Raw genomic sequence first — 14,620 nt, 5'->3', positions numbered from 1 at the left:
GATTTGGTTATGAATCTTATTGTTGAGTATTTCATGGCTACACACCAGAGATATTTGAATCTCAGGCTTTGACACAGGTTGTGCTGGGAAGTGCAGACTTCTGATGCACGTCAAGTTTTACTTTCCAGTATTATCCCCTAGCAGAGAGGTATTTGGGTAGAGCTTTTGTTCAGCTTTAGCTCAGTTGAGCCTAACTTCTACTCAAGCAAAAAAGGTTTGAAAAGTTTGATTTATAGATTACTTTGATGTACATAAAAATGCTTAGGGAGTGACACTCAAATTAACGGTCTGATTTCCACAGATTGTGGAAGTGTTGGTGGAGAAAAGAAAAAGGCTTGAACATGTTAGGGGTAAAAAAAGGTAAGGAATGAACATAACAGCTGTTTAGGATATGATGTAGAAGCCTCCTTTGAGGAGAGAGTATGGCTCAATACACGACTTAATCTAATAATATCTTCATCATAGCGGAGAAAAAAGCACGAAGCTGACAAGGCTGAAAGAATACACTTCCTGTAGTCTATAGTTCCTCTGTCATCACTAATTTAGTGGGGTATTTTTTTATATTCTGTCATATTAACAATGCATGAAACACTCAATTCCGAGAGCCCCGGAACACCGGGTTTGGTGCTCTGGGGTACCGAGGGCTGTCACGGGCCGCTCGCACCGTGCCGGGGAAGGGATGTCCCAGCTCCCTCCCTGCCGGGCGTTCCCTCACCTTCCCCCGTTCGGGGCTTTTCCCGACCCCTTGGGGCGGGCGGGGGCGGTGCCGGGGCGGGGCGGAGTGCCGGGGGCGGGGCGGGGAGCGGATCGCGGTGCCCGGGCCGGGCCGGGCCGGTGCCGCTCCCGGCAGGTGCGGGCAGAGCCTCGGCCGCGCACCCGCGCCGGCCCCGCCTGATGTGCGCCGGGGCGGAGGCGGCGCCGGGCTGCGCGCAGGGTCCCGCCATGGCCCTGGCGTTCTGCGGCGACGAGGGCAACTCCACCGCCTACAACGTGGACCACGGCGTGCTCAACAACGGCTGCTTCGTGGACGCGCTCAACGTGGTGCCGCACGTCTTCCTGCTCTTCATCACCTTCCCCATCCTCTTCATCGGTGGGTGCCTGCGGGTCTCTCTTGCCCTGTCCGCCTGTGCCTTTCCTTATGCCGGCCACCCTTCCTTCTCCCCCCTCCACGCGCCCCCCGTGTTGCCTTGGCATGTTCCCCCGCCTGGCTTTGGCTCGCCGCGGGTTTCCCTCCCCCGCGCTGCCGCTTTTCCCCCCCGCCTGCCTGGCCTCCCCTGGCCGGGTGTCCCCCGGCCTAGCCCTGCCCTCCGTGCCGTGCGGGGATGCTGAAGGCTGCGGAGGGTGTTATAGGACGCGGTGCGAGCTGCGGGATGCTCTGGCGGCCGCCTCTCCCCGCCTCTCCCCCTCTGCCCCCGCACCGCTCGCTCTCCGCCCCGGCGGCGATGCCCATCTCTGTCTGCCGGGGCTCTCCGCGGCGGGACAGCCCGCGGGGCTCCCGCAGGTGAAACCCCCTTGCGCAGGCAGCGGAGAGATGGGTGATGCTGGAGGAGACCGCAGGATTTGCCTGCCGGTTTTGACGAGCAGCGCGGGAAGCAGAAATAAATGTGCTATTAACCCCCGGAAAACCTGGCGAGTAAGTCCTGCGTTATCAAATAGTGCTCCCTGTAATAACTGCAGAGCTACAGCCGCCGGGCAGCCCTCCTCATTACGGGTCCTGGCCAAGAGGGCTGCCCGGCGGCTGCGACTCCTGCGGTACCTGCGGTGGGTGAGATTTGGTGTCACAAGCCCAGGGATGCCGGTAGGTGGCCCGGTGGTTCAGCACACGCGGCTCTCCCTGCTCCCGGTCCCGTTCTCCTCAGCCTGGGCCGGCCTGAAGGGCCCCAGCGCGAGCTGCGTGGTTTAACACTCGCTGCTGTGGATCACAAAAAGTCCGGTGCGGAAATAGCAACCAGCACGACTGTTAAAACGGGGTCAGCTGAAGAGCTGCTGAGGGTCCTCTGTGTTTTTCTGCAATTTCTTAGTATTGTTAATTTTTAACTAGATCAAGAGAATGAGTTGCTTTACACCTTAACTTGTGCTCTTTTTTTTTTTTAACTTTTTAAAAGAATTTAAGAAAAAACAAGTAGTATATTTATTAAAGTGTTTGTGCATGTTTGTCAAGATGTTAATTTGCTATTTGTTTAAACTGTGAATATATTTGGAAAATGTTTAGTGCAATGTAATTACTTGTTAGTAAATTGCCAAAAGCACAGGAATTTGAGGCTGTGTCCTGTCTGCATTGTTGATATTATTCCATATGAAGTGGAGTAAACACAGTTCTGAAAATATTCAAATGCATGTGTTTTTAACAACACAACTCTGTCGATGTTGGTACACTAGATTGTTACATATATGTTTAGGTTTGGTTTTCTTTCATGCAGGAGCTTTGTGTGTCACCCTTGTTGTTAAGAAAGCTCTTTATGATTCTCTTTTCTCGTTTAGGATGGGGAAGTCAGAGTTCCAAAGTACATATACATCATAGCACATGGCTTCATTTTCCTGGCCACAATTTACGCTGGATACTGACTTTTATCCTCTTGTTTGTGCTGGTGTGTGAAATTGCTGAGGGCATAGTGTCTGATGGGTAAGTGTATGTCTGCCTTCTCCTGGTAGCACTGAGCAGTTTAAAGGTTTCAGGGTAGATGTTTTCTCCCTGTCTAAATTCTCATCCAGACCATATTCCGTGTGGTTATAAACATATAATCTGTTTTCTTAGTGATTAACCTATTGACCTTATATATCAGAAATTCCACAAACCTTGCCAAGTGATGTACAAAGGCAAAACTGACCTTAATCATTTTTAGTTCAGCTTAATGACACTATCTTTCCAAAGACTAATCATAGATAAATCCTAATGATTCAAGCAGATGGTGACATTTTCGTAATATGTTTTATGTCCAAGGACCCAGTCCCAGAGTCCTTACTCAGGAGGAACTCCCATGTGCACAGCAGGTCATACCATTCCTCCCCAAACCGAGTTCTGTTCATCTTAATAAAAGTAGTGAATGTACTGGGCCTTATCTCACACCCCACAGAGTTTCTTCTGATGTTTTTGCAGTACATCTGGTCTGTTACCTGAAGCAGAGCATCTCATATTATGTGAGCATGATCCATCATCTGTTATTCAACTTAGGATGTCTTTAAACAGAAATCTGTGGGGAAAAATTATTCCAAGTGAAACAAGTGATACAGGAGACTGATTTGTTATCAAAAAACCTAATGATGTATAACAATGAATATGATCATCATCTTCTGAAGAGAGGTATGATTTTCTTAACAATTATGAATTTGCAACCAAAAGGATGAAGTCAAAGCTCCTCATTAAATAGAACAAAACCTCTCTGATTAGCCGCCTGTATAACAAGTATGCATCAAGCAGTGTGAAAGGCACTGCAGTCTTCTGCTGTAGAAGCTGATATCATCATCATCATTATTATAAGTTCTCTTAAACATATATAAATAGGATGTTTCTGAGTGCCAGTTTTTTTAAAAAGGAATTTTTCTTATGCTTATTCAGAGTGATCAGGGTGTGGGATGCTCAGAGCAAAATCTCTTGCTTTGTGTTTTCTCTTTTATTTGGCTCTTTAGCAATCCCTCTCATTATGTTTATTTGCTAGTGAACTTGACTCAGAACACTGCTGTTAAGTAATAGGTGTCACCTGATGAGAATTAAAGCTCCGAGCTCTACTGGGGGAGTGCCAACCCACAGTTGTGCCTCCTCGAGCACTCAGCAGGCTCGTGAGTGCTCCGGTGCTTAAAAGCAAGTTTTGAGACTCATCAGCTTTCTCAGACCAAAATGGATCATGTTGGTAAGTCCTCTTGACAGCAACTGGGTGCTGAAAGCTTTGGCACCTCAGCAATGGAAGCAGCCTATTGGAAACAGGGTTATATAGGGGAATTCCTGCAACTGTGAAATAAACAGATTTAAAAAGCCTCCCACTGCAGTGTTACCCACCGAAGCTTAGGCTGTTTGAAGAAATCTGTTCCTGTTGCTTTTTTTTTCTTGCTGAGAATTCAGCCCTTATGTACAAAACCCGGCATTAAGGAATTCAGAGTCTGGAGATCCTTTCTCATTTTGCTGTATACACATACAAGCTCATTGTCAGCAAGAGGAATTCAGTGTTCATGACACAGGCTGTCAGCATGGCTCTGGCCAGCTCTGTAGAGTTCACCACAATCTCCATGTAAGGGAGGACTTTCTTTCCTACAGTAGAGATACAGGAAAGGGTCCTCTTGATCTGTTGATCCTATGGATCTGTTAGACATTTGGGGTGTTCTGCTCTTAGATGTGTGATGTCCTGTGATGATCTCCCATTTCCCTGAGAGCACAACCCTTTTTGTCTCTCCAAACTACACAAAAGTAGCTTTTGCTGCAGCAAGAAGAAATCAAGACATTATTAGCATATTTTCCATGAGGTTCAGAGAACAAGGTGTGAATTTCTCTGAGTGTTTGTGTCCTGAAGTCTTTCTCTTGGGGCCTTTTCTCCTGAAGCTGGTTGGGAGACAGGAAATTGTACCTTTTGACAGCACAGGGTGCTTAATTCCTGTTGTAAAGGAAAGAAAATGGGAGGAAGAAAAGATGACAAGAAAAAGGAGGTGGGGGAGAAACATATTTCTATCCAACTCTGCATAGTATTGCCCAGCAACTCCTGTATTCCCAAAGGGCTGTGGTTGGCAGGACCCCCTTTGCTGCTGCCTGAAGCAAAGTATCAGGAGAGTTTTGCTTTGTAGGACAAAATGTAAGGGTGTATTATTCTGTTGTAGGTTTTGTTTGTTGGCAGTCGTGGAATACAGGCCTCTCTGTAATTGCTGTGCTGTGGTGCTGTTCCTTTTCCCAAACTGAAAAAAAATGAAACATTTCCACAAAACGTTTCTATAGAAAATCTTGAACTGTGCTGTCAGTTGTTCTTATTTGCATACTTTGATGGACAGCTCCCAAACTAGTTTAGCTTAAATTAACTTTTCTCATTTTGGAGCTGAGCTGCTTATCCTAATTTAAACAGTGTTTCAATTGATTTCAGTAGGAAATAGAAGTACACACCTTTCATCTTCATCACAGGGGAGGAATTTGAAGTCCAACCATGTGATTTAGGAGCATAAATTCAATTAAAACTTGGAGAGTTTTGCATCCATAACTCGTTCTAGAAAAATCTTGAGAAAAAAAATCTATAAAAACCCAAAGCTGGGTAGAGGATACAATTCATAAATTAAAAGGGAAACATTTAAATAGGTAAGAGGGTTTGACTTTAACAGATGCTCACTTTTTTTCTTTTGAAGGGTCTCGGAATCACGCCATTTACACCTGTACATGCCAGCTGGGATGGCATTTTTGGCAGCCATCACATCAGTTGTCTATTACCATAATATCGAAACATCCAATTTCCCAAAGCTGTTAATCGGTACGTCTCACAACTTACCAGACTTGGAAGTGTGATTGTGGTGCTGTGTGTCTGCTCTTCCTGGGACAGGTCGTTGCAGTTTCAGGAATGGCTTTTATGAATAAAGCTACAGCAATATGTATGTTGAAACTGTTCATTATTTTCAATGCTTTTAACTTCTAATAGTATTCTTTGTAGTGTTCTGGGGGATCCAAAGGCTTCTCTAGGAAAAACTGGATTTGTGGGAAAAGTAGCATGACAAAGTTTTAGCTTTAAAAGCTCTCCAAGTTCCCTGCTTGCCAGCATATTGTGTTCAGGCATGATATAAGAGTGAAGCAGTCTTTGTGTGTGTGGTCTGTTGAAATATGCAAGGAGTCAAGGAATGACATCCCTGACTTTCAGTATGACACACTGGATATATTACTTTGCCTGCTTGTTATTGCTTAGTGTTCCTAAACCTCCCTTTGAAAACTGTGTTAAGACCTTTCAAATGGAAAATGAGAACTACATAGTATACTAAATATTTTTTCAAGGTTGTAAATAAACTGTAGCTAGAGAAAATCCATTGCTGGTGACAGTCATGTATGCTGTCTTCTGTTAAGTAGACTGCAGGCTGTGGACGTCTACTTGTTTAGTCATCTTGTTACCTGTTATTTCTTTGGTGGTCCTGGCTCATCAAATTTTGTTTGAATTAGTTTTCTGTATTAATAGATGCTGCTAAAATTTGTCTTGTACCATTGTATCTCTTTGTATCAAAGTTTTGTTCTAGTTTTTGTCAGGTGGGGAAAAGTCAGTAATAACTGAATTTGAGAAAGCTTTGAAATATTGAAGATTGTTTTGTACTGCATGTTGTGGTGAGAATCCTCCTCTGCAGAAGGAGCCTATAACACTTGTAAAAAAATTCCTCTCCAAAGACTGAGATTTCTATCCAGGCTTAGCAACTTATGTCTTCTTATTTGGGACTGCTTTTCTTCTTGTACCCTTCTACTAAGTAGGATCTTTTTTTATATTTTATAACTGGGTGAGGTAGTTTAGTTAATTTTTTAATAAGTCAACAGTCTATTTAATGCTTTCTCATAGGACTAGATGTTATGTCTCAGGGAAGCATTGCCAGCCTACTACAGTCGCTTGTGGGTTAAATAATTTAGTGTCATTACTGCATTCCCACTGTTAAGTCTCGGAGAAGGGTAGCACAAAGTTACAGCTGATAGTTGATTAACCATTTTTGCATAAGTCCTGCTCTGTAGAGATTTCTCTTTTATGATAATTTTTTTCAGTATTTAGAGCGCCAATGCTGGATAAGCTCTGGACAATACTTGAATAGTGAACAGTTATACCAATGAATACCAACATTTAAATATTATGGATGAATTTTAATTTTGCAAGAATTTCCAAGAAATAGACTCTTTCAGAAAATCTGATCTTAATAGCTCAAAGACAAAAAAGAAAATCATCCTCTTTCCCACTTAGTTGATCTGATTTGAATTTTAATCTGAAGTCTTCAAAAGCAGATGATCTTTGACTTATTTTATTTTTTTCTTTTGTCTTCCTTCTTTGTTTTATGTTTCTGAGAGAACCTCAGACAGATTTTTCTGGAAGTCTCTATTCTTCGTACATAACTGCACAACTAAGAGGACTGTCATCTTTAAATGTTAATTGCAAGTACTCTGTATTGACATGTGGGATGAGGCAATTATCACAAATTAGCCCAATATGAGATAGTTAAATTATAGCTATACTCTGCTATCAACCCACTAGAGTGCAGTGTGGCCATGAAGCAGCTTCCCTTGAGAGCCTCATTTTATGGGGTAGATGGGAATATGAGGCAAAGCTAAAGTTGGTGATAAACTTTTTGTTGAGTGTATGAGAAAGAGGGTTCCTCATCACTAAAGTGTTGTAGAAGAGATCTAATGTTGAACCCATGGACAAATAAAGTAAATTACCTGATGTGGCATCTTGCTGCTTCTGAGCATCAGTGAATTGCCACCAAACTGCAGGGCATCATCTGCCTCAGCTGCAGGATGTTCACAGTTGCAAGGACTTGGTAGCTACATAAAGCAAAGGCTGACAGAGCCTTATCCAAAATTTACTAAACCCAGCAGAGAAACTCTCATTGATGCAGTGCAGTAGACCCTTGAAGGTCCGTTCATTAACTCTGAATAGGGTGAAATTTTCCAATCCTGTGAAACTTTAAGAAATTTTCTTTCTAAAAAAAGTTTCACTCTGTGCTTTAAAGAAACCGTGTCCATTTGTAGCTCTTCATAAACAAGCAAGAGGCAGATAGATACCATGACAGAGCTGGGCATTAGCATGTTCCCTTGGGGTATGCAAGACAAGGACTCAAAGTTCCTTTACTGATCCTCCCTTTCAGCTTATCCCAGACATTTGGCTATTTTGAAGTAGTCATTCTTAATATTTCTTATCAAAAAAAGTTGACAAGGTTTGGAATATTTATTCTCTGAAGATAATGATTGATTACGGGGTTGCAGTTGAGTTTCCCGACTCTTGGAACACTTTGATCTGATCCAAATATGTTTTTCTCTGCATGTATTTGACCTGTAATTATATTTCAACAAATGTAATTGTTCTCCAGTAACACTGTTTACCAGGGGACTCTCAAAATAATACTAATTTTGATGCTCTTTGCACCATATGGATGAATAACATTTGTACAGTTTAGCAGGACACATTTTAGAATAGTTTTCATACTGAATTGGAAAATCTGATAGCTTTCTCAACATTCAAAATATGTAATGAAATGGTAGCATCTGATTCCATGTTTAAGTTAGTTTCTTTGTTTTATAGAATAAATAAACCTCAGAAATTAACAGTAGGAGAAAATGATGAAATAACACTAGGACTTTGAGTTTTTAATCTGAAATGGATCGTAGTGTTGGAACACACGACTTTAAGAAAATTGTCCTTCTTTTAACCAGTCTTAATTATACAACTGCCTTACCACTGCTAGACAGTAATCTATTTTTCTAATTTAAAATTCTTGTACCTTTACATTGTAGTTATTTCCCTTGCAATTAGTTTATTCTTTTAATGGAATATCATATAAAAATAATGCTTATTGCTTAACACGCAAAGTTTCTTTCCAAACAGACACAGGTTAATTAATAAATCCCATCCAGTTATGTGTGTGCATTTTTAGATTGGGGTTAATTCAATAAATGCTTGGAAGGGTTTACTTAATTTTCAGGGGTCTGGCCCAGGTGTTGTGGGGTGAGGTATCTTACATGACCCCAAAAAAAAGTGAAGTCATTTTGGCACCCAGAATAGATCTAAAGCAATCCAGTAAATGCATGCATGCCTCTGTGGTCTCATTAGTAGGCAGTTTAGGCCAGTGGAGGTTCTTGGAGATAATTTCTAGAAACTCTCAGCCAATATGCACTCACCGGCCAGAAGATAGAAACATCACCTATGTAGTTATGGCTTAAAAGAAAGAACCATAACTGTATTTTCCAAGGATCCTTATCTTGAGGGGCCTGTGAACATTCACCAGATTAGATTGTATACACTTGTGTTGAAAAGTGACAAGCTAAGTAAATTCAAATGCTTGTAAGGAAGTATGACAGTGGGTGGCCACCTGAGAATATTGTTTGGCCCTTTTGATTACTTCTTAGATAAAAGATTAATATTATAAAAATAAAAGGTCATATAAACCCTTATTTAAATCCTAAATAGGAGAATGGCTCTGCTAGTTCATATTTAGAATTCCAAGAGCTCTACATAGATGCCAGTTGGGTTGGTTGTTTTTTCAGAAGTCCTGTGCTGGTGCATATTTTCAGTTTGCAATGTTTGTATAAGTCCCTTTTACTCCAAGAAGGATGTGTTCTCAGCCTGTTGTAAGAAGAATGAGACAAAACAAAGATTAACAGATAAAGGTGGTTAAGAGTAGAACAGTATGGAATGTGTTCTTGGATGAAGTAAGATTTTATAGTCAGACATTGCAAATAGGAAGGAATAGTGCCTCAAAGGAAGGAAGCAATCTGAAACAGGATGAGAAGATTAAATTTGATGCAGTATAATTTGGGAAGATAGTAGGAAGCCTCACATAAGAAAGCTAAAGTCTTATAAGATAAATTTGTTAAGTATATCTCTTAAATCCTCTCTGCAACTGCATCAGCCACTAAAGTACAGTGCCCAAATACCTGCTTTCTTCTTACAAACTGGCCTGTTAATTTTCAAAGAAGATAGATTCTTGGCAAATGTCATAATGCCCAGTATTACTGTACTGTTCAATTCACTGTCCTCAATTAAAGGAGAGGTTTTAACTTGATTTCTGTAGAAGCAGCATTGGCGGTCCCAAATCCCATATGGATTCTCCATGTTGAATTTAGCTTTGCTTGGAAAGGGTAGCCCCACAGTACCTCCCTAGAGGGCTTTCTGGAGTGCCTCAGGGTAGCCGGAACACCACAAATTCTTTGAAAATTGTGCAAGTTCCTGAGAATATCCTTGTTTAAAGTAGACTTACAGTTGCTAATGCGTTGGTCGAAGCCTTTCTCTGGTGTTCTGGCAAAACTTGGAAAGCACATCCAAGCTTTTCTTGGCAGCTCGATAAGATTGCATCTGTTGCACCATGGCAGATACAACAGCAATGAAAGTAAAAGAACATAACCCCGGAAGGCATTTCCTTAAGAAGGGGGAACAGGAGCTGGCTTATGGTGTGATGAATAGTTTGGAGAGTATTTCCAAACCATCAGAGCTTATTGCGGGGATTATTTATCTATAACTGGTGGTAGCATGAGCAGTTCTAGACAGGAGGTTCAATATAACTAAAAAATAAAAGTTGTATTCTATGAATGCCAGAATATCCTTCCATGATGTGACTGTTTTATCTACGTTGTAAATTACATATATGGAATATGTGCAATATCGCGGCAGCAGTTTGGATGAAGTAATATCTGTTCCTGCATATATCCCAGAGAATTGCAGAGAATTTTTCCTCAAGACGAATTCATAACAGTCTTGTAGCATTAACCAAATCTGAAGAGCATCATTCACAATCACCTTCACTCATGGAACAATCCCCTCCCTTGGATTTATCATGTGGACACATGTTTACAGCAGATGGAAATTTTCTTCAGCAGACTTCACTTTGTGAAACTTTTCAAATATCACTAAATCTAATAGAAAAGGCATTTAGAACCAATATCATCTTAATATTTTAATGTTTGTGGAATTGAATTAGGCTTCTGTTTTGACATGAGAAAGGCTACTCTCTGGTTTTATATATTCTGCTGCGTTCTTTCTGAATGAATATTTTATAATGCTATTGTGTCTTTTTGCAACTGTGGAGCTGATTAAGTTGTTTTGTGTTTGTTTTTTTTTTCTCTGCAGCATTGCTGTTCTATTGGACTTTAGCTTTTATAACTAAAACCATCAAATTTGTAAAGTTCTGTGATAATGGGGTTGGATTTTCTCAGCTTAGATTTTGCCTCACAGGACTTCTGGTTGTTCTATATGGAATGCTACTAGCTGTAGAAATCAATGTCATCAGGGTGAGGGTAAGTTACTATCATAAAAGTCTCCTCCTGTGTTTTTTATTGGTTTGGGTTTTGAGTTATTGTTTTTTCTTCCTTTTCATATTCCCTTTTCTGGGTACTTAGGGTAAAATGTATTTCTAAAGGAGAAAGAAAAATCCAGTTAGGAATAGAAATCAATTTGAGAATCAAAGGTTAATCCAATTTTATTAGACCAGATAAATATGTAATTGCAAAAAATGCCAGACTCCGTTGTAGTGAAATGAAGGTCAATTTCTTCTGTTCAAGTTTTAAATTTTTTAATAATTCTGTTTCAGTCATGACAAACAAGTATTTCTGATGCAAGTGAAGACGGGTAGAAAGGAATTGTCTGCTCTGTCAGAGAATATCTTAGACTTACAAATAACATCTTTCATTTTCCAGGAGACAATCACAATAAGTGATTTATTTGGGCAACTGGGGTTTCTTCCAGCTGTATATTTTTTCTTTTTCCCTCTGTGGTGTCTGCAGTCATAATTTAAACTGAGAGATGATTTTGGAGACTGCTGGATAGATAAATGCCAAAGTTTCCTTGACCTGGAACTCAAATAACTGTGTGCACAAATTAAATTTAGAAGGGGAAGAAATATTTCCATGTAAATTTTCTTGCTGGTTTCCTCATGTGTTTTCTTTCCAGTAATGCATTCAGCTATGTGAGTTGTACCTGTCATATATTTGTTCTTTTGTAATTGTGTGTATGTTTATTTGGTAACTTGGGACAAAAAATATGTCTAAAAGCAGTAGTAAGATTTTTTAGTAGCAGTAGTAACATTTTTAAAACAAAGAGGAATAAAAAGCTCAATGCTGGATATTCAGTATTAGTTAATAAATGAAAACCAGTGGATTGGCCTGTGGGAAAAGTGAAATCCAAATGTTACATCAGAGAGACTTACCCATAAACCTCTTCATAATAGAACTGTATAATTAGATGAGATTTAATCTCTGTGGAGTTAAGTGTCACAAAGAAGAATAAAAAATGATCACTGCCTATTGTCACCTTTTTTTTGTTTGGTTGGTTTATTCATTTGGTTTTAATTATTAAAGGATTGAATAAACTAGTCAACAGTATGAATTTTTTTTACTGCCTGTTGTTCTGTGGCTTGTTGCTGCAGCTGGTGAAGAAAGGCATTGGGATGCATGGAGAGTGGACCACTGCTGAGGAGGGGGAAGAAAAAAGAAATTGAAAGTAAGGGATGAGGTCTCTATGCTAGCAGAAACAGCAGACATTGGCCTCACTTTTTTTTTTTCTCCCGCCTTCCACAGTCTTCTTCTAGAAGAAGGAAAATTGACTTGTTTGACTTTGAGTCCCAACTGTACCTTCTCCCTTCTTTTAGCTGTTCTCATGGTTCTAGATGGCCTTTCCCAACCCCATCACCATTTTTGCTAGCACCTGTGAATTATTTCTCCAGCTATGGTTGGAGCATATTCAGAAATCCTACTAAGATTAAAAGAATTTTAATCATGAGTAGAGATTGAGTGAAATATGTGATTGAGTACCCTTCAGAAAGGAAAGGTGTGTTTTTAAGAGGCTTGGCTTTTTATTCCCAAAAGTGAATGAAGTCTGAAAAAGTTTTCTATTGACAACAGGAAGGTACCAGCTGTCTGCCCTTGCTCTTTCAGTATTTAGGCCAATGTAATAATTTGTTATTGCTGTATTCACTCTCAAGAGTCTCAAGACTTATTCATTGATTATCTGCAATGTCCTTATCTATTCTTTGTGCAGTTTTATTTTCTATGCATTTAGTGTGATTCTGTTGGTATTTTTATGAATTTCAGAGGTATGTTTTCTTCAAAACTCCTAAAGAAGTTAAACCTCCTGAGGACCTCCAGGACCTTGGTGTTCGATTCTTACAGCCATTTGTGAATCTGTTATCCAAAGGAACATACTGGTGGATGAATACATTCATCAAGACTGCCCATAAAAAGCCAATAGACTTGAAAACCATAGGCAAGCTTCCCATTGCTATGAGAGCTCTGACCAATTACATTCGTCTTAATGAGGCCTTTGAAGCACAGAAGGTGTGCAAAGCATGGAATTATGTCTCTCTGCTTACTCAGTGCTTGCATTTTTAATTACTTTTTATGGAATGAGCATGATATTCTATCAAGAACCATGATGCAAATCAAGTATCCATTGGCATAGCTTTCCATATACAACGAGAACACATACTTGGTGAATAATGAAATTTCTCTACCTAAACATGCATGTCAAATACATTACTGGTTAAATATGTGTAAAATGCATACAGCCTCTATTTTGATGTGAAAAACATTATGGACTGTGTTCACTGAACACTATTTTTCTTCCTAATAAGACCCTGGAAACATTCAATTAGAGAGTCGGTATTAATAAGGTCTTGCAGGACAATTTTTTTTCATGTAATTTCAATTACAGTTTGTTCATAGGAGAATTTGGGGCTGAAACTACCTCAGCTCAAATTAATTTTGACTCCTTGGTAGGAGCTGAGTGTACTTGAGATTTTAAGAGAACTCTTTTGCATCCTGTCTAAAACAAGTGTAGGTTTCTAGTCTCTGTGTTCACCAGAATACAAAAACTATCAGTTCCCTCCCTCTTTTTTTCTTTCTCCCTCAGCAGGCCACAAACAACACACTTATTTGATCCCTATTAAGGGGTAGGAAAGAAATCGTGGTTCTTTCTGTGAAGTGGAGGGGAGTGCAAATTAATGCTTTTTTCTGACTCTATAAAAAGAAATTAAACAATAGTTGTAGTTCCTATGCTTTCCTAGCTCAAATATTGCAAATTATTTTCAATGAATTAAAGCAGCAATAAAAATACCAATCATTTACCAGACCTGAGGTTCACGTGTGACATAATTCTTATTAATTTTTCTTTTATTCTGAACAGAACAAAAGGTCATCATCTCCACAGGGATCCAGATCCATTTGGCGTGCTCTCTGCTGTGCGTTTGGAAGACCCTTACTTCTCAGTAGCACATTCCGAATTCTGGCTGACTTGCTTGGATTCGCCGGGCCGCTCTGCATCTCTGGGATTGTTCACAATGTTGGAAAAGGAAATAACACCATTCGCCCACAGGTACTGTCAACATGTCATAAAAATATAGGAGTTAAAAAAGCAGTGCTATGACTACGTATTGTTTGGCCTCAGTAAAGAAAGTGACTCTGCGATGTATTTTTGAATGCTAGAAATGACAGTATGAATGTACTGCCTGTTATCCACTTTTATACTGTGTTGGAGCAGGTCCAGCAGAGAGCAACAAAGGTGATGAAGGGACTGGAGCATCCCTCTTACAAGGACAGGCTGAGATGGTTGGGCCTGTTCAGCTTTAAGAGACAACTGAGAGGGGACCTCATCAATGTATATGAGTACCTGAAGAAAGGGTGTTGGGAGGATGGAGCCAGGCTCTGCTTGATGGTGCCAAGCAATAGGACAAGAGGCAACAGGCAGAAACTGATGCACAGGAATTTCCACCTGAATATGAGGAAGAACTTCTTTACTGTGCAGGTGACTGAGCACTGGAATAGGTTGCCCAGAGAGGTTGTGGAGTCTCCTTCACTGGAGATGTTCAAGAACTGTCTGGACACAATCCTGTGCAATGTGCTCTGGAATGATCCTGCTTGAGCAGGGACATGGGACCAGATGATCCACTGTGGTCCTTTCCAACCTGACCCATTCTGGGATTCTGTGGGGGGGCA

The 14,620-nt window shown here is 40.5% G+C and overlaps 1 protein-coding gene across 1 annotated transcript in view; it reads left to right on the top strand.

Moving 5' to 3' along the window:
- The first annotated feature begins 838 nt into the window (after positions 1-838).
- ABCC8 (ATP binding cassette subfamily C member 8) overlaps positions 839-14,620 on the top strand; it is an 81,398-nt gene continuing 67,616 nt past the window's right edge. Inside the window, exons 1-6 of the mRNA XM_027674205.1 lie at positions 839-1,090; positions 2,482-2,623; positions 5,317-5,438; positions 10,764-10,930; positions 12,722-12,964; positions 13,812-14,000. Coding sequence (XP_027530006.1) covers positions 895-1,090; positions 2,482-2,623; positions 5,317-5,438; positions 10,764-10,930; positions 12,722-12,964; positions 13,812-14,000 — 1,059 coding nt within the window. The 5' untranslated portion in view covers positions 839-894. The remainder of the gene's footprint in view (positions 1,091-2,481; positions 2,624-5,316; positions 5,439-10,763; positions 10,931-12,721; positions 12,965-13,811; positions 14,001-14,620) is intronic.

The sequence above is a fragment of the Neopelma chrysocephalum genome, unplaced genomic scaffold (genome assembly GCF_003984885.1).
Source record: "Neopelma chrysocephalum unplaced genomic scaffold, ASM398488v2 Primary Assembly neopelma1_24, whole genome shotgun sequence".
In the NCBI taxonomy this organism is placed as follows: domain Eukaryota; kingdom Metazoa; phylum Chordata; class Aves; order Passeriformes; family Pipridae; genus Neopelma; species Neopelma chrysocephalum.
Note: the sequence above shows the minus strand (reverse complement) of the source record. Positions and strands in the feature narration are given on the sequence as shown.